Here is a 21,226-nt window from a genome sequence, read left to right as displayed (position 1 = left end):
TTTATCTTAGAAAGCAAGAAAGAAAGAAAATAATGCACTGTTTGGAAATCAACAGTACTGTCAGGACCAAGGCACTGAATATGGAGAGATAAGTAACATATTATATTGCAGGAATACTGTAAGACTCTTTACTCATTGGAGACTTTGCTAAAACAAACCTAGTAAACTTTACTAACTTTCCCAATCTATTGTAAAATATTACAGGCTTCTAGCTAGGATAAACAAAATTTGCAGATACTACTTGCAGTGCATCTCAAGATAATATGGAACATCTCTGATCTCTCAATTAGATTTTTATATAATAAACGGAGGACAGCCCTCAATTAAAAAAAACACTCTTCTTTAATTTGAGTGAACGTGATCTAACTTAATTTAAAACTCTACATCACAAGCATTTTTCTCAACACTGTTTGTCTGAATGTCCTCAGTTCAAGACCTACCTAAGAGAAATGTCATCATGTACCTGCTTATGATGCACATCTCTAAGAATCCTAACCCACATATCATGACACAATGTGAAAAAACATCTTATTTTGATTAAATTTAAAAAATATATAAAAATTTAATTTAATTAAGAGTCATTCAAAAGTTGTTTTAAATTAGTCAGTCACTGATTACATTATTTCTCATTTAAGTATGATAGACAGACAGACAGATAGATACTTTATTAATCCCAAGGGGAAATTCACAGTATGATGGACTTTTGTTGAACTTCTGGACATTTCAGTAGTGATTACTTCAAATCCTTTTCTTTCTTTGCTCTCAGGATGGGTATGTGAGTAGGTATTAGATCAACTTAAAAGAAAATTTTGAACTGTACGTCTTATCAATTTGCAATTTATGCATTTTTATGACATTTGTAAAATCAATAAAACAAGATGCACATGAAAGAGTCTTTACTTTAATGATGTTGCGTTAAATTGGCTTCTAAATGATAAAACAATGACAGAAAAGCAAAGTTCTTTGGCAAATGGTGATGATAATTCACAGGTATAATACAAAAAAAAATCATTCTTGAAACATGTCCAAAATTAAATACCAAATTAAATTAATATAGAAATTATGTCTTTGTTAAAAAGTATCCCAGGACCCTTACTGCCAGTCACTGAGAACATATGAACTTTTGTTATTCCTAGCTAAAAAGGCACATGATTTGTGCCACATTTTTTCAGTCTTAATGAACACTGGATCATTAATGTTTTGTATGCTACAGGACCTATTTTACATTATGCCCCCAACTGGATGGGAAGAGAGCATACTGGCATTTTTTTTTTTTAAATGAAAAAAACTATCACACAAATCTCCAAAGGAATGTGAAATCTGTATCCACGTGTTTAAACTTAGCATATTAAATAAAGTTATGTACATGCATTTTTGTGAGGAGGAAGAATACAATTCATACAATCAGCTTTTGATGATGTCACAGTTTTCACCAGTGATCATAGATGGCTTGTTTACAATGTAGAAATACCCTTGCACTATTCTTTGATTGGTTTTTCTCTTCCATAAGCACAATCACTGTTTTCAAAAAGAGCAGGACTCTCTGGTCACACTATTGTTTTATCTCAGCCAGAGTCTACCCAAATTTGGCACCCGTAAAATAGATACAAGTTCACAAAATGCCATCAAAGAAAAAAAAAATCCAAGAATATTTAAAAGAGAGAAGAAAAAAAATCAAATTGGTTGCTATGGCAATGGGGGGCAGAAAGAAAAGAAAGGGGAGGGGTGGCAGAGGGGCCAATCAAATTTAAAACACACACAAAAAAGGAAGAGAATTAAAGAAAAGGGGGTCTGGATTTTAATCAGTGCACCAATAAGGAAAGCAAAAGCTTTACACAGTTGCCAGGGTAACCAATGAAGGAAACCTTGCAGAGATTTTTCAAGTGCCTAGAATTACCCTGTAATACAATCATTGATTTTACGTTTTCCATTCATTGGACTAGAGCAAATTATACATTTTCTTATAATACATTTGGAAATATCTCAACATTATAAAGGAGTTAAAATAAGGATGACCTAAATTTTCTAAGTCGCAGACTAACATGAATCCTGCTGAGCACAGTGTTGCTAGGCATAGATAAGCTGCATAAACTTGGGGGGTTGCATGTACCACATTTACTATAATTGTAACTGGAAACTTTTAAATAAGTTTTACTTGGAATATGAATAATTCATTGTCCAGAATCTATCAGTATATATCCAAACATTTTTCAAAAACTGCATAACCTATTTCAGGGTCACAGAGAGGTAGTGTTTTTGAACCATCAGAAACCAACCCTAGATGGGGTCCCATACCACCACTAGGCAGACGTAAAAACACTGCCTGACCCCATTTAACCTGGCAAACACATCTTTGTGATGTGTGAGGGATAATCAGACTACCTAGGTAAACATTCAAGCTTATATAGACACTACATGTGAAACAGCATTTTGTTAGTTTTTGGGATCTCTAAAATACAGTTCTCTGTTTATCTGGTAGCATCCATAAAATTTAAAATGGAAATGTTTGACAAAACAGAAGATGGTGTACACCTCAGCTCATGTCACTTCCAGGCAGTATTTTGAGTTTCCTCCACATATGAAAAGCCCGCAAAAGCTAGCTGAGCGTTTCTTCCATAAGCTACAATACCTTTAGTGTTACATAAAGCATACAAATTAACACCATGGAGCCCAAATATCACATCCTTTGATATAAATAAATATTTTAGTCATAGCGTTCTCCCTGTTCTTTGCAAAAAAACCAAGATAGGAGGGAAAGGCAGTTATAAATATGTCAATAAAAGCCCTTGTCATTAGTGAAGGCTGGGAAATACAAAATTTAATTTTTGAATCTCTAATAAATTGAGTTGCATACTTCAGCTAAGACGGAGGACACTGTTACAGAATGGGATCTATGCACTTTAACCCCTACAGCAGTTACTACAGACAATGCAACAGTATGTGAGAGTGGCCTTGGGCCCCATATTAAAAAGACTGCTTACTAATTAGAATAGTGACATTGACAGATGTTCAAACTTGTTGCTTAATGGGCATTACGAACTTACAGTAAACTAAGTATGACAAATCACTTCTAGCTTTCACCTAACAAAACATGCAGGACTTGCCAAAGCACAAACTCTTCATGGATACCAGGAACTGTTGGAATAGTAAGTACATTTGAGATTTTATAAAATTACTCAAAACAGTAAGCTGCTATAGCTGCAGTTATGATGGGCTTGGGAGTATGATAAAATGCACAAGAATAGCCTGGGTGGATAATGCAGAGGATACTATCAAGTTTCCTACATTTTGGCAACTACAATGGCGATATGTGATGAAAATTCCACTGTGTTGCAAAATGTACCAATAATTAATATAATAAAGCAGAGCTTCTAACTGAATCAAAAAAATCTCCCAATGTTCATAGCATGAAGTGTGATATTCTCGCAAATATTTAAGATAGAACAAAGGGGATGTACAGTATATGACTATCTTCTTGAGAATTCAGCTCTAGATCCACGATATCAATTCTTGTCCCATTTCGATGAAGAACAACACAAGACAGTACTCTACAGAAGTCATAATTTTTAAATGCAACTCCTTTACTCTGTGTGTGTAAGAATGTAAGATCAAGTTGCAAAATTTTAAACTAAGTAAATAATATTTTTGTTTTCTTTTACCAGCATGGAAGATATCATATAAGGCACAATACTTCATCTAAGGCAATGATTCTTGAAATATTCATGGAGCTACAGGTTTTCAATCCAAGAAATCCTTGCTTTAAAAATATGCTTTTTTAATTCATCTTTCATGTGCCAATCAAATTATTTTATATATGTAATCAATTCTCTATTGGGTTAAAAAATATTAGTGTGTTTTATACATTAGGATGGATATTTTTCTGATGTGGCTTGTTAGGAATCTGTTCAGTTTTTATTTTAAAATGTCACTTTTATTTAAGATGTCGTGAAATAATGGTAACACAACTGGAAGGAAAACTGCTCCTATTTAAAATACTGTCTGTAGCTGTGTATGCATAATTTGATAATTAAAGATAACAACTTAAAGTTCCCTATATTAAAAATGATAACATTCTTTTTTTACAAAAATAAACCATTCAATGCAGTATCATTCTAGTTTCAGATTAGAAATTTCAGGTTAGGGCCAAAAAAAAAAAAAAAAAAAGGCAGGTTGTCTTGTTAACCGATTTATTTTAGAATAACCAAAGACAAGGAATTGTGATTTAGGTCAAACCATGAGACATTTTGCCATCCCATTCCTGAGATTCTAAGTAAACGGAAGACTGGCCATTTGAACAGCATTGAAATGAGACTATGACAGAAAATTCTTAAGTAAACTAAGCTAGCAGGTCTTTAAAGGGCAACAAAAATCCTCAACAATATCAAATTAACAAAATAAACTTCAAAACAATACTAGCATCAATGTTTTTTTTAGATCAAATAATTTTAAAGTAGCAGCATCTGGCATTGTCACTGTATGTCTTTTTAAATTAAATTATTGTGATCAATGTTTTGTCATTTAAAATTTTTGCCACAAAACTAGTAAAGGTCATGAATTTGTTCCAGCTACTCAACAGGATGAATTTTCCAGCTTCCATTACAGCTGGTAAGACGAGCACCTTTGTGTCTCATTGATACAACTGATAAGCTGCATGGCTGGAATATGGTATATTAAAAGATGCAATTGTTTTAGTTAATGTTGGTTAATTTTTAAACTTTGGGAAGTACGGTTTGAAATGTACAGCATGCGTTCTCTGGGTTGCAGGATGCCTTTCCCTTACACCCCTTCTTGCCCTATGGATGTGTACTCTCTGTCTCTCTCGCTTTATACGAAGGGGACTACAAAGTGGCTGGAGACACGTGGCTGATTCTGACCTTTTTTGTTTTTTATCCCATTGGACCCGCTGCAAATTGTGAATGCTGTAATAAAAAGCAAAAAAGAATCAGAATGGTACAATTGGGCTTAACCTTATTAAATTAAGTAAGGCTTACTTGCGCAAAGTATGTCAGTTCTTGGTTTACAAACAAATGCTCTCAACTTCCATTACATAAAATGCCAGGAAACAAGTGAACCGTGTAAGTGAGGGCTACAAATTCATTTAGGGGATCACCTGAGGAGAGATTCAAGTTCGGATTAAGAGACTGAAAGGGCACATGAAGATCATCAAAAAGGTGGCACCCAGTATATTGTTCATAAAGCAATCATATGTAAATGGATTGAACAAAAACGCAAGCAGGAGACAAAAAAAAAACTCTGACGCCCCATTTACATCTGGCATGCACGTGTGACAGAGGATTGCCTTCCAGCTCACTTAAGGTATGCAGTACCACTCCAGGATGTCAGGGAGCACTGTTGCTAATGATGTTGTCTCCTTTTACCCTAACAGTGCTGAGAAGATGGCCAATGAGGGCAACTGAGCCAATGAAGCCCCACCACTTCCTGTCCAAAAAGTATAAAAATGGCCAGCCCTGGAAAGTGGCATCACATTTTGGACCAAGCAGCCAAGAGACTGGAGCTCACTCAAATCCTGACCCATTTTCATTTAGACGCAGTAGGTGAACTCTTAGGGAATTGCCTATCTTTGGGCTGAATTGTCGCTGTGTGCCTATTTATTTATTTTGATTCTTTTGTTGCTGTCAGCATTAAACAGAGTGGCCTGGTTGGAGCCCCAACTTATTTAGGGACTCATTCCAATTTTGTCACTCGGACTACAAAATCAGTTTGAGAGGTTTTTTAAAATTGTATATTTTTAAAAAGTTGATATAGTTAACAATAGGCTCTCTGTTGAAAAAACTTAGGCTGACCTTGTTCTGAAATCTTAGCACTATTACTGCTTGCATTCAAGAAGAGCTTTCTGTAATACTGAAATCTCAATTTATTTCCTATGATGCAACTGATCGAAACTACCCTCATAATATGCATTAAATTCACAAAATTAAATAAATAAATCCTTATTTGGATGTAAAGTCATAAATTCAAACAATTACATAAAATGGTTACAGTTAGATAAAATAATTGTGACAAAAGGCCTATTCATTAGTACTATACTTCATAATAAAAAAGTATTATTACTAGAAGCATTACAGAAACAAACAAGAATGGTCCTACATTGCTTTGGACGATCAAACTTTGCCATGAACGTTGCACATCTAAATCACAATCATGCCATATGTAGAAGCAATATCCTTCAGGACTATGACCATTCTGGTCATCACAATTTCCCCTTGGGATTAATAAAGTACCTATCTATCTATCAAAATATACAAGTTACTGATATCATTTTCAGGACTGAAATCTCACTTTTACATACACTGAAGTCTGAACCATAGTATCCTAACATTGCCAGTGCAGACTTAATTTTTGCTGTATGTTAGTGAATTTATTATACTTGAATTGTCAGCAACAATTCTGCATTATTTCGTTAGTATGGATTTTACTGGCAACACGTCATGTTGGTTAACATTTGCAGAATAACAAAACAATACCTATAATTTATTGATTATATGGTTCCGTCATATTTGGAATAACACACCTTCATTATTTTACAAGTCACTCTGGTAAAAAGCATCTTCTACTGTATAATATCAATATACTGCGCATGTAGTAATTATTTAAATTACTTTTCAAATTGGACATGAATGATAAAAGCAAACAATCTATATAATCAATGTAGTTACAGACCATGCAATGAAACCGCTGATACTACAAAAACAAGTTAAGAAACGTAGAGAAAAAATGTGCAGAATACAGCATTTGAAAAAACCTTTGACACAAGGAAAATTAACAGCAAGTTGTTCAATCTACTATTCTGTCAGTGTTCAAAGCATAACTTCAATACCGTGCAAATAAAGAACAATAAGGACAACAGAAATTGATTATGATGGTTCAAGACTATCCAGTGGTCATGTCAGGCTTGCATGGCAACGAATAAAGCATACATTATTTTTGTCCAAAAGAATGCTTACTAATTGGAATACCTAATGCTAGTGTGAACTAGTGCACAACCAGCCACAAAAAACAATTAATTAATTAATAAAAAAAGCAGCAAGATCAAAACTGTTCAATTATTTTTACCTTGGTCTTGAAGTCAGACCTTTCACTCTTTATATAACACTAAGATGGCTAAACTTGATTACTTTTCTTATGTTCATTTTATGTGCCAAGCTGCCTTGAAGTAGTTTATACAGTATGAAAAATGTTGATAATTTATGTGTATTGAATTCAGTACAACAAAATGTAGTATGCTTTATAGCTAAATACTTAGAATGTTCAAAGATTTAAAACTGAATGAGCTGGCTGCAGTTATGCCAGAAAATGCATTTATATACAGTATTTGTTTACATTTATTATATTGTAAACTTGTTTGCTCAGTAAAGCAATTTATAATGGTATATGTGGCTAATAAAGCTTTCATGTATAGAGTTGCTAATTTTATTTTCTTTACATCATACCATATTGTGTATATTTACATTAATGAAACCTGCAATGCTCAACACATCAGAGCCACATGCGACAAATTAAAAAATTTTATTCAAATACATGCAATAATGTATTTTAAGAGAACACTGCAGTAGATGAGCAAAATTAATTTCTATCGGGCGTTTCTGTACCCAAGATGATTCTCGTTAGATAGAAGGAAATCACCACTACTCTCATTTAATAAGCTGGCAGATTTAAGAAGTACATTATTTGTGTTGTGTCAGCGATGGGGGAAAAAAAATTGAAAGAAAAATCTGTGTGAGAATTTTTTATCTGTAGTATACTGAAAATTACTGTATACAGTGGAAGGGCTGCCATTAGAAATAACTGAAATTCAAATGTTACACATTTTAAACATTGCCCAGTCTGTCTGTGATGGTCCGATGTCTTATCCACAGTTGGTTAAAGGCTCTGGCCTCTATGACCTTGAAAAAGATTGTGTATTCAGTAATGGAGAGGTGGAAATTCAAACATGGGTTAAAATTGTGGGTTTTGAAAAGCACTATATAAATGTAATGAATTATTATTATTAAATTTGAATTATTTTGATTAAAAATAGCATATGAAAACACTTATGTTACACATTGACAAAACAGTCTTACTTGTTTAGCAAGCTTCTGTTTGGGTCACAAAAAATACAGGCTAACATGATTACAATAATTAGTTTGCTGTAATAAAACTTGTCTACACTCTATCACTCACAAACCAATTACTTTACCAGCTGGCAGGTCCTTCTCATGCAGAATTCCCTTTACTATTTGGACCATTGTCTCTGCATTCCCACATTAGCTCTGTGAGATGACTTCTTTTCTTTTATTTTGGATGAATGTAGAGACACAGCTTTCCATACATATACTGATGCTTACACTCTAATCAGAAAGCACAGATAGAAACACGTAGTACCACAGTTTAGACCTAATCGTGCCAATCATGATAACAGCACAACCTCAGATTTCAGGTCAAGGGCAGTTCTTCTAAAATTACTACAACCTTCGGAAATTTGGATGGTTGTATTTTTAATGCAACAGATTGTGGAGAACATTGTATCGTTCTTATTGTCAAAAGTGAACCAGCTGCTGTTTTTAAGTCACCCAAATTTAAAGTGGCAGGTATTTTTCCCCTCCCTAGTTTAATAAGTTACAGCAAGTTCTGGATGCTGTTTACAGTTGAGATAGATTTGTTTAGAAAAAAACTGTTTTGTTGTAATTTGCTTACTCATTTTTCTAATGATGTTATATGCTTTTTTTTTTTATTTGCTTCTCACATTCAGTTACTACCAAGAATACTTACTGATGACATTGATTATAAATGAGCTAACAAATTGCTTAGCCAGTATATTGAGACACACCTTATCCAAATACCTCTACCTGAAAGGGTGGCTGTTCCTGGAAAAGAAATGAATATAATTGGTGAGCAAAAAAAAAATCTCATAGTGCTTCATAGTAGTATAAAGGTGCAAACTGCCATTGACTGGAGAAATTTTTTTTGCCAGTTCACAGTTAACTGTAACTATAAGACCCATCTCTCCCCTCATTCATTGTCCAAGAGTCCCGTCTTTCAATTCAAATGTGTGATCCTGTGTAAATGGACTTCCTATTTATGCACTACTTTCATTTTTCAGAGGTCTTTATTTTAGTAAAAAGTGCATGCATTTTATAAATTGTAAGCATACAACTGGATGACTTATGGATTATGCAGAACAAGTAATGAGATTTCTTTTAATGGACTTTTTTGATAATGTTTAGTGTTGTCCAGCATTGGTCATGGCAGACTCCCATTCTATCAGAAACAATGTTATCTCTGTTCTCCATGAAAACATAGGACTGGGGTGAGGAACAAAAAATATAAATTTTTGGTGGTGTACTCCTTAATGACCTCTTGAAGGTTACACATGAACATTGCCCAAATGTGACATGTTATTCAATTTTGGCACTGCTCAGGATTGATGTTTAAAATGTTTCTGTATCACACACGTAAATGCGTCAGTCCTTGAGTACCACGCTAAAAGAAAATCATATTGACCAAACATAAAAAGAAATAACAAACAAAGCATATGGATGAAAATGGGAAAATAAACTTTTTATTAACAATAGAGTAAAATACTGTAATCTCCTGAAGTGTTTACTTTCACAAAGTACTTGTGTTTTGCTCTATGGAATTTACTGCTCAGTCATCAGAAGAGGAAGAAAAAAAAACATACAGAACTCCAAACGATGATCAAGTCAGTGGCAATTACTGTCATCTATCTTTCACATTGTCATTTGCAATTAGAGATATTCCTCAATGTGTTAAAATACAGTAGTAACTTGAGACGTATGAGAAAAAAAATACCCCGATAAACATACTGTATATAAATATTTGATTACTTGAGCTTGCCCACAAAAATGTTAAGTTTAAACCGAACATGTTTCATGTTTTTGAGAAACACAGTCTCTACTGTGGATGAAAATGCAGTAACAAATACAGTAAACGTAAGATAATTATCCACTCAAGTGTGAAACATGAGAGGTAAGCTTATTGCATGGTTCTCTTTTTCAGAGCAGAACATCACTAGCTGCAATGCTGACATGGTCATGAATGGTAAAACAGCAAGACATGAGTCAGTGTGACATATCAGATGGTTAAAGAGCCAAAAGCATGCCTGAATTAATCTATTTTACCTACCAAACGCCACTCACTATACTGGCAAATCAGGGAATGGTGTCCTGGACTAAATATAAATATCCCTATAGCTTCAAAATCTGAATATTGAACAAAGCAGATCAGCCTGTACTTCCATCTAACGAAAAGTATGACAAAGCTTTCATGAAAAAAACAAAAAAAACAATAAGAATATTTTAAGTATGTTATATTGGCAGCAACACCCAATTTACAACCATCCCCCAAAGATCCTGAATTAAAAAAATGTATCCAACAATAGAAACAAGAATAAGAAGAAACAATCAGCAGCCAGTGTTTTGGGTCTCTTATATGTTGTTATTCTGCTTTCAGAAGCCCAGGCCATCCCCACAGATTACAGCTATCTGATGTTATCTAAAATAACCTCCTTGTCCAAAGTATATAATGTAATAGCCTATATATATTACATCACAGGCTTTCTGCATATGTTGGCTCACTGGCAGAAATCCTGTACTTACAGTATATATCCATACAGTTACAAATTGGGGGGGGGGGGGGATATATAACACACATGTTCATATATAATATATATATATATATATATAAATAAACACACAAGCACACACACACACAAAATGGATTCAGAAAGTATTCAGACTTTCACTTTCTACACCTTTTTTTATTCCACACCAACCCAAAGGTCATGCAAAATGACAATTTCCTCTCACGGATTAACAAAACATTAAAAAAAGAAAACTCTACAGTGAATAACTCATAATGACAAGATGAAATCATGTTTTCAGAAAGGTTTGAAAAAAAAATGTATTAAAAATCAAAAGCTGAAATCTCTCATTCATAGAAGTATTCATACCCTGTCAATCCTAATTGTGTAAACTGTTTGCTTTAATATATCTTAAGATGTAGCTAGAACTTGACTGGAGTCCACCCGTGGCAAACTGAACTGATTGGGCATCATTTAGAAAGGCACACATCTGTGCATCTAAGGTCCCATAATTCACACTCCATGTCAAGACAAAGTCTAAGGAACTATCTATACACCGCTGCAATAAAATTGTGGTGAGGCATAGATTAGGGCAAGGGTATAAAACCATTTCTAAAGCTTTGAGTGTTCCCAGGAGCACAGTGGCCTTAATAATTGTGAAATGGAAGAAGTTTCGAACCAGCAGGATGCTTTCTAGAGTTGGCCATCCGGCCAAACTGAATAACTGGACAAGAAAAGACTGCATCAGAGAGGTGACTAAGAACCCAAAGATCACTCTAACATAGCTTCATAAATTCTCTGCTGAAACAACAAAACCTGTCAGAAGGTTGACAATTTCAGCAACACTCCATCAATTAGGAATGACAAAGTGCTTGCAGTCCAGCAAACTGCACATACAGGACTCCAAGAGTATGAGAAAAAAGAGCCTCTGTTCCGATGAGACAACAACTGAACACCCTGGGCAGAACTCCAAGACCAGAAACTGTCCATCACTTGCCTAACCCCATCCCTACTATGAAGCATGGTGGTGGTGGCGGCAGCGGCATCATGCTATGGATATGCTTCTCAGTGACAGGGACACTGAGACTGGTCAGAATTGAGGGAAGGATGAATACAGCCAAATACTGTGATGTTCATGAAGAAACCTGCATGGGGTGATGGCTAACCTTTCAGCATGACAATGACCCAAATAATACAGCAAAGACAATGCTGGAGTGGCTTCAGGACAAGTCTCTGACTCTCCTTGACTGGCACAGCCAAAGCCCAGAGTTAAACCTCGTAAAACATCTGTGGAGAAACCTGAAGATAATAGTGTACAGACACTTCCTGTCCAATCTAACGGAGTTTAAAGTGCCATATACACACATACATACATACATACATACATACTGTGTGTGTATATTATATATATATATATATATATATATATATATACACACACACACACACATATATGTTACCGTTGTGTGCGAAATTAGGCACTGTGTAGAATGTCTAGGAAATCTACAGAATGCCGAAAATGGGATGTCTAAGTATGAAACAATTAAAATTTCAAACACTTCCTAGATATTCCTATGCAATGCCAAAAGGCAAACTGGCAAAGTATAAAATGCTTGCGCTACTAACCAATGTTTCCTGTAATTATTTTCATAGGTGTGTTATATAATTATGCAATTTTGTGACAAAATTAAATATGTGCAATATCTATTTTCTATCAGTAGTTAATATTAGTTTATCAGAGTAGTACACAGGAAATAAAATACAATGCGCAATTTCATACAAAATAGTGTGCGGCAGGGTCTTCTTCAAGTCTTGTTTAAGCTTTATTTTGTATTTCTATTTTCAAATATGTCTTTTCAATAAAGGCCTTTTGGTGACTCACTTTTCATACTTTGCCTAAATAATATTTGTCATTCTGTATAATGCCTAGGTATTATATACAATTCCTAGGGAAAGTGTATAGCATGTTAAAGTAAAACAGACATTTCATGCTTTGTCTAAAAACATCATTCATTCATTCTATGGATTGCCTAGGCATTCTATACAATACATGCTTTTCACAGGTAGCTGATAGCTTGTTGCTGCACCTACCACACAAGAAACTACCTGAATTAGGACCTGGGTGCAGTGGGTGACACCTCAGCACCACACTGGAACAGTGTGAGGTTTTTACAGTGGCTGGAGTGCCAATCCTGCCACCAACCTGTACGTTTTCCCTGTAAAACTGGAGGACCTGCTTGCATGACACACTCCATGAACACATCTAAAAATGCAAACTAAAAAACTTTAACAATTTTGAAGCAAAGGCTGATTATGTAACCAGTCTGAAGTTACTTTATCAGATATGGCCCCTTGGCCAGAAACACCATGATTTACCTTCCGTTACTTTAGCCATTCAAAATGAGAAGCCTGAACACATAAAACATAACAAATACCTGTATAATACAGACAGTCAGAATCAAGGACCAAAAAATATTCAAGATGATAAAAATAATTTATCCTCACAGGTGGCTTAATGGTAGTGCTGCTGTTTTGCAGTAAGGAGATTATGGGTTCGCTTCCCGGGTCCTCCCTGTGTGGAGAGCGCTTTGAGTAGTGAGAAAAGCGCTATATAAATGTAAAAAATTATTATTATTATTAATTATTGTAAAGTGCATTAAGTAATGCTTTATGTAGTCTACAAAGATTAATTGATTGATTGATTTTCGATTGTAATATAGTGCAACAATAATTTTTTAATTAATTTAATTTAATTTTTACTTTAAATAAATACATGAAAATAAATACACATTAGTGCTGGGCGGTATACCGGTTCATACCGAAAACCGTTTATTTTTTCAATAATATGGATTTTTCTTATACCGCAACACCGGTTTAAATTGCCTAAACAACGTTCGGAACGTGGCGCAGTGGGAAACTGTTCAAATGGGGACCTTTTTCACTACTACACCGCTAAACACAGATTTGTTGCACTAGGGCTCTTTTTCACTGCTACACCACCAAATAGGTAGCAGTAGTGGTAGCATAGGTATTGTGAGGTGAAAATGGACAGAGAACATTCCGAAACTGAAGCCGACGATAAAGTTGAACATGATGAACAGAAGAACTTTTGCCGAAAAAAAGGAGTCACGTCCGTCGCCTGGAGATGCTTTAGTTTTAAAAGGTCAGATGTGTAAATACTGTTTCTATACTACTGGATAATACTGCAAGCCAAGTTGTACTTGTTTTATTTGTTTACAATACAGTGTAATGTACCTGGGTACTGTGTAATAGTGTGACGACATGTTGACTTTATTCTCGCCGTTTATGTCAAGATTAAAGTCAACATGTTAACTTTATTCTCGCAATTTGTCATTAAAGTAGAACATCGTAAACTAAACTTCATCGTAACATGAATATTTAATTTACTAGATTTTCTCAAACCCCGTCATAAGTTATATAGCACATTAAATGCTTTGTGTTAAGTGATTTTTAAACTGACTTCTTCTTGCACTAAGAGGAGGCGCCGGCAGCGATCGCCGCACAGAATACATTCACTTCATGATCTTCAATGATCTGCATGATTTAGAATGCTAAGATAAATACTTAATATAATTTTCATGGTGAACTGCATTAAAGCATGCATTAATCATATGGGGGCACGGCGGCGTGCCTGCCTTGCATTTGCATGTTTTTCTGGTGGGTTTACTCGGCGTGCTTCAGTTTCCTTTCAAAGTCATGTAGGATGTGGGGTTTTGTTGTGCTATATTGACCCTGCTAGTGTATGTTTTGCTTGTATTCATCCTGCGATGTGCTGGCGACTCGTTCAGAGATGGGCGCAACTCTGAATGGATGGCATAATTATACATGTATAACGAAGATATTTTTAAAGTTCTGAACACTCCGTGGGCTAAGTTTATAACTAGTTTTAATTTCACAAAGACGTTTATCGTGTGGTGATTAGTTATGTGGTGAAAGAAAAAGGAAGGATAGGAACTGGGGTTTTGGTACGTCAGATAGAGACAGCATGCATGCAATAAAGATAGCCCGCTCAGAAGAACATGCATTGAATTCTGTGTTCGTGTCTCCGACCAGCAGATCACAAACCCAACATTTACACAATATTTAAGTTAAACCTGTGCGATAGCTATTCATACATCCAGTTTTTTGGAGCCTCGTCACACCTGCCATAAAGTTCTCTACACTGAACATACACCTGGGGACCCCTTACTGAGAGGGAGCAGCACTACCGCCTCACTACTGTGCATGTGTAATACCTGCTTTAATGCATTTCATCATGAAAATGATATCAAGTATTTATCTTAGCATTCTAAATTTTCAGAAAGCAGGAATATCATGAAGTGAATGGATTCTGTATGGTGATCGCTGTCTTCTCTTAGTGCGGAGGAAGTCAGTTTAAGAAGCGTAGTGATTAACCACTGGGTCGGGGAACGTAACACAAAGCATTTAATGTGCTGCATTAATTTATGACGGGGTAAATTAAGTAATTGATTAAACATTGATTTTTAGGAAGAAGTTTAGTTTACGACATTCTACTTTAATTATGAAGTAAACTATGAGAATAAAGTGGAAATGTCGACTTTAATCTCGACATAAACGGCGAGAATAAAGTGGAAATGTTGACTTTGTTCTCGACATATAATTTGTTTTTTTCTTCCCAGTATAGCTTAGCTTGAAGCAAGGTCCATATTAATGCAGTTTGCCTAAATGATGGTTCAGTTGGTAAAGATGTCATCACCAAGTTGCACTTGTTTTATTTTATTTTAATTTGGTGAATACTGTGTAATGCACCTGGGCTTGAAGTCTTGAAGTAATAGTGCAACTATCAGTAATAATACTATTATTTATTTTATTGTTATTATTTATTAGTTTAAATATTATGCAGTTTAATGATGCTAAAGTTGTTTAAAAAGTCACTTTAATGTGTCAGTGGACAGAGATTGTTAACATTAACAGAAAGTGTAGTTGGTTTACAAAAAATATTTACTATTTATTCCTTTTCTAAGACATATTCGGTGCAATACAATTTTTGACAAGCACTTCTGGATATTTTACTAAGTCTAAATGCCTCTTTGTATGGTTGAAAATATGTTGTCAAAATTATAGTTTGTTTTTGCAAAATTTGTTCAATAAAAATGTTCTATATTTTGATTGCAACTGTCATGCAATGTGATACCTTCTCCATTAGTGCCACCCCCTTGAAAACTATCACTTTATGGGGCAATGCAAAACTGTATTAATACTTGTGTGCACATTAAAATTTTTTTTTTTGTACAATGTACAATACTCTTGACAGTGGAATAGGTTATTCTTAGCCAGTAATTGCAGTGGAAAATGTGGTTAACATCCACTCATGCATGGGGAAAAAATACCGTCAAATACCGTGAAACCGGGATAATTTAGAAAAATACCGTGATATAGAATTTTGGTCATACCACCCACCCCTAATACACATATGAATAAACAATATGGAAAAACAGCAATGATCATACACTTACATTGTTAATCATAGCTGTATTTGGGCTAACATCCCTTGAAAATATCCTGCATACTTCTATGGGAAAACAAAATACCTACTTGTATACTACTGTCATACTAAAATTTTGTCACTCCTTTAAAACTAGTTAAAATAAAAAGTTTGGCATGAAACACAATGTTATCAACATTTTATGGCTTTACTGTTGCCCTGCTACAGAACGCAGTGAACCTTTCTATCAATAATTTCTTTTCATCATTCTCATTTTCCAGCTGACTCATCATGCCACAGAGTGAATTAACTTGACTGCTCATTGCCCAGTAAGCTATAGGACCTGACCTTCCCTTGTGTTCTGTTACTAACTAGTTTGTTAAATAAAAGCTAATATGAAGTGTAGGCCTCCAGTTGTTTGTCTCTGAGTGGACTATGATGAGGTTTGTACAAAGCTGCATTAATGAGAAATTCTGTCAGTTCTGCTGCACATGCACGCCGACTGAAGTAATCTAGAAACCTGCACTTCCTCAGAAACCAATGTAATTCTGTGTTGGGTGAGGTGTAATTTGAGCGGAGCTGGCACTAGATTGAGTTCAAATACTTAGATGTTGGACTAGAATTTGTATTTTTTTTTTTAAAAAGTTGTTTTGTTCCAAGCTGACGAATAAATCTAATTAACTGCTATTAAATTACAGTTCATTGTTTAAAGTGGTGTGTGCTAAAACAACAACCAATGAAGACATGCTCATGTAACGCCCAAAGCTTTACCCAGACTAATAAGAAACTGCTTAATGGGGGAGGAAGCTAAAGAGAGATAAAACATTGAAAAGAACTCTTAAAATGAATAACTTTAAAGCCATTAAAATAAGAAAAGGGAACGGACATAAGGCAGTTATTTTGCATTCTCATCATTGTGATAAGAAAACAGTTGCTTTTGACTTGCCACAATATCTTTTTACAGGTTTTAATACACAAAATGTCATATTAGGCACAATTAATGCACCACTGATGAAGGACAACTAAGCGGACATTCGTAACAAACATAAAAGTTTAAAGTGACTCAAAAAATATACAATGGTGGATATCATTCTTCAAAATAGTTAATTACCAGATAATGACTTTGAAAATGATAAAATGATTTAATAAATGGTTTTGTTAAACTTACACACAACAACTGACCAATTTAGAAAGAGGAGTTTGACAGGACTTATTGGACCCGACGTAGTACTTTTTGACAGAGGACATTATTTTGGTGTTGTAGGTGGGACTGAATTTGGTTCTGTGCTTAGGCCAGCAGAGTGTGACTTTAAATGAAAATGGGTCCTGTGCATCCATCTAAATTGAATATAAACAAAAGACATTATTCATCATTACAAATGAGTTTAAAATATGAAATATTTATTGCTATATTGTTCTACAAGAAGAAGCCATTACTTTTATAAGTTGCAAAATGGAAATGTGTAACACATTACACCTGAAGAAACATTTCTCTTATTTTTCATTATTAATTTTTTTGTGCTAAAGCCTCTTGATGTAAGTATCTTACTGCAATAGCTTTATTTTTTAGATTTAAAAAAATAATGTAAAGCCCCTAACCATCTTATACTGCTTTTCAGGAAAAGAGCAGTAATGTCTTTTATATGTATTATTATATATGGTTAAAAAATTCTGCATTGCATTTTCTATTCAAATAAATATTATTGTTTGTATAAAAAATTCTAGGGATGCATAGGGCAAAATGACAACAGAATGTAAGTGTAGAGAGTAGCACTATCATCCAACTTGACTTCAACGACACGATTGCTTGGTGGCTGCATTGTCTACTGCCTGGAATTTACTTGTTCTCACTGCATTTGTGTGTGCTTCTTCCAATATTCGAAAGATATAGTACTGCTCTGATGTGAATGTGGATTATACAGAATACTTATTCTATACAACTGTCATTTAAAAAAAATATGACCACCACTTTAAACAGCCACACACACATTCCCCTCCTTTTTTAAATACAAAAGTGCAACGTCGTTGCCATTTAGAATGGAAAGACAGAAGGTGACACAGTGGCAGCACTATTGCCTTACAATAAGGAGACCAGGGTTCACATCCTAGGACCTCCCTGACTGGGATTCGCATGTTCTCCCCATGATTTCTCTAGGTGCTCCAGCTTCCTCCCATTGTCCAAAGACATGTATGTTAGGTGGACTAGCAATCATAAATTGCCCCATGTGTGTATCCACCCTGTGACTGACTGGTCCCCGTCCAGTGATTATTTCAGCCTTGCACCCTGTGTTTGTTGGGATAGGCTCCAGCTTCCCTGCGACCCTGCTCAGGAGGAAGCTGGTTTAGAAAATGGAAGTATAGATAGTGCTTTATTTGTCCCAAGAGGGAGATTTGGAAAACTAAAATACATTTTTTGCTTTTATTTAGAATGTTTTAATTAATGAGCTCCATTATAAAAAGATGTTACATGTACAGAACATTACTAAAATTATGGAATATATTTTTACAATAATAATACATTTTATTTATATAGCACAGCCAAGTGATTTGCTCAGATGCACCAACTAAAGCAGCATGGTTAAAGTCCAATATCTTGAGCCCTGCCAAAGGTTCAAAGTAGAAGGAAATTAACCTTTTCCCCCACTCCATTCCATGTGATAACAATGTTCAAATTGAGGCTAATGGGACATTGAAATGCACAAGGTTTTCAAATTGTTAATCTTTGTTGAAATCCTTTCTGAATCCAATGTCAATGTTGTTAACTACAGTATGTACTGTTCTGTGAGGTAAATCATTTTTATAACTGGCATGGTCTTCCTTTCTGTTTATATCTGATCGCCAAACTAGTCACCCGTTATGTCCCCTTCTAGCCTGGTTTGGCACCCACTTCCCGGGGCCAAGTGGGCTCAGAGATGGATTAATGGATGGCTGGATAAACAGATGGATAAAAATTAACATCAGAAAAATCAGACCTTGACATCTCCATTTAGCTGCTTACGTAAGGTGTCCAGAGGCACGGACACCTTTATACAAAAAGAAGAGGTTTCCAAAATTACAGAACGGAGAAGCAGTACCGTCCATTTGAACGCTGACATAGGGGAAATGCTAGCGAGAAAAGCATGCAAAACAAACGCATCCCCGATATGTGAGTAATGCGGATCACAGAGATTTATAAATGCTGTCAGAACAAAACCAGAACTGCTCTCACCGTCCTTCAATTAAATAGATCAGAAAGCAGACATCGCCACATAACTACAGCAAACCGTCATCTTTCAAGCCAAGAAAACCAGATCCACGCAGAGCGGTAAGCATTTACGAAAGGAAATGAGTTTAAAAATATAGAAAACTCCGGTTCGTTAATGCATTAACATTAATGCATTAAACTGTAACCAGCTAACGGAATGTTTACATTATTTTGACAGATGCCAGTAACCTACCACACAGTAAACAGGAGCTGCCAGTAACCGGTTCCGACTGGATCTGGTCGGATGTTTATTCCCACTGAACCAACCACAGTGCATCAACAGCTGGCGGTGTTTTTTAGGGATTGCGCAAAGCTTAAACACAATTATTTAGTTTTTACACTCCTTTAAATTGTCAAGGTTACTGGACACAAATCTGACCACCGGATACCCGCAAGCCATCAGTATTAAGCGGCATTCGCGACGCTCACGCTTTTTCCTTATCTGCGGGCGCGAAGCCTTGTTCCACTCACTCGCACTCCTGCGCGCGCCTTCTGAACGGCAGCAGAGGTAGCGGCAGCAGCTCCTCAATCCCCGGGTCGTTGTTCTAACGTGCAGCACCCACCTGGTCTCCGTACCGCCGACAACACGGACAGTCTGCTAGCGGTCAAAACTCAGAAAGCGGTATGCGCTTTGCTTGAATATGTCTTTATCTTTTCACTTCTTGTTTACCTCCCGCTTCTAACTTCTTCCTTGTTATTATTATTCTTTGCTATTTTTCTCCCTTCCGGTCCCCCAATTGCATTCACATTGATGGGGCAGTCGGGCAAATGTTGCTTTTAAAAATTGATTGCAATGTGTCCCCTATCAAACGCTGGAGTGGGTGGCGCTTGAAGACAAACCTCTAATTTTGTCAGCCAGTGGTCCAGCCTTGTTAAAGAGACATCCGGAACTTTCTGTAAAAGCGCACACTGCGGGTTAGAGGAGAGCCGCGTTGTTCCAATTCTGTTTTCTTAGCATCTACCTTATTTATAGTACACAGCTGGTACAAAGAATTCTTAAGAAATTAGGTTTTTTATTTTGCAGCACGTTTAGCCTCGCAGGTAACGAGCATCCGTATTCGTTTGCCGGCCTAGCTGCTGCCTGTTTGCTTTCACCTCGCGAAAATTCAGCGAGAATTTTCTACGTTGCAAGTACGAGTAGTTACGTTAATACTCGTGTCGACTTTGCTTCTCTTTGAGTTAGTGTTCACAGAGTGCGAGTGGCTTGCAAGTGCCTTGTTTATTATATAAATTCGGTATTTCAGGGACAAAAGTGTGTTTAAGTCAGTGGGCGGCATTTAATTAGAAAAATTGCGATACTCGGAAATTCAGCCGAACCTATATCATCAGTTTCGTCACATTTAAAGTATTTTATGAGATCCACTACTGTTTCCTAATCCCAGGCTGTTCAAAGCCCAGAGTGCCTGTGTTGGAGTTGGCACCTACTCCCCGTACCCAAGTGCGTTTCCTTCCTTCCTTACCTACTTTTTCTTTTCCCAATACATTACGGTGTTGGGGTCTTAACCCATTAATTATGTTTGGGTTTTTTTCTTTTACCAGGATATTCACTTGTTCCATGGTCATCCCTCTCTTTCTGTCTGTTCCTTTGACGTTTTCTTCAAGGTCTTCCCCGCCGTTGTTTTCTTTCACCTTTCATTTTAAGCACCTTTTTGGGATACCTTGTTTTACTCCTCTTTGTTAGCCACTGTCGGTGTTTTATTTAATGATTTCCACAAGTGGTTGCATTTCCAGTTCTTCACAGATTCTTTTATTTCTTAGCCTGTCTCTTTTTGTTTTGCCAATCACTTGTCATAAATACTATACAGTAATTCATTTTTCAACTGCAGCTGCTTTAGATTTGTTTATCCAGTGTTGCACAAGATTCTGAGACATATTTGTGCATTTGGTAAAAAATATGGTTTTATATAGATGCATC

At 35.7% G+C, this 21,226-nt stretch overlaps 1 protein-coding gene across 4 annotated transcripts in view; it reads right to left on the bottom strand.

Moving 5' to 3' along the window:
• Positions 1-20,132, bottom strand: part of abat (4-aminobutyrate aminotransferase) — a 62,007-nt gene extending 41,875 nt beyond the window's left edge. The window contains exon 1 of one of the 4 annotated variants that reach the window (XM_028814355.2): positions 19,982-20,132. Coding sequence is in view for 1 of the 4 variants with exons in the window: in XM_028814352.2 (XP_028670185.1) it covers positions 19,505-19,588 (84 nt within the window). In the remaining 3 variants the exon portion in view is untranslated. Of the gene's footprint in view, positions 1-19,504; positions 19,710-19,782 lie in introns of those variants that run through there. The other 3 variants (XM_028814354.2, XM_028814353.2, XM_028814352.2) reach the window with 3 other exon arrangements.
• Positions 20,133-21,226: the final 1,094 nt, after the last annotated feature.

Source organism: Erpetoichthys calabaricus, chromosome 11 (genome assembly GCF_900747795.2).
Source record: "Erpetoichthys calabaricus chromosome 11, fErpCal1.3, whole genome shotgun sequence".
NCBI lineage: Eukaryota > Metazoa > Chordata > Cladistia > Polypteriformes > Polypteridae > Erpetoichthys > Erpetoichthys calabaricus.
This window is presented reverse-complemented; position numbering and strand designations above follow the sequence as displayed.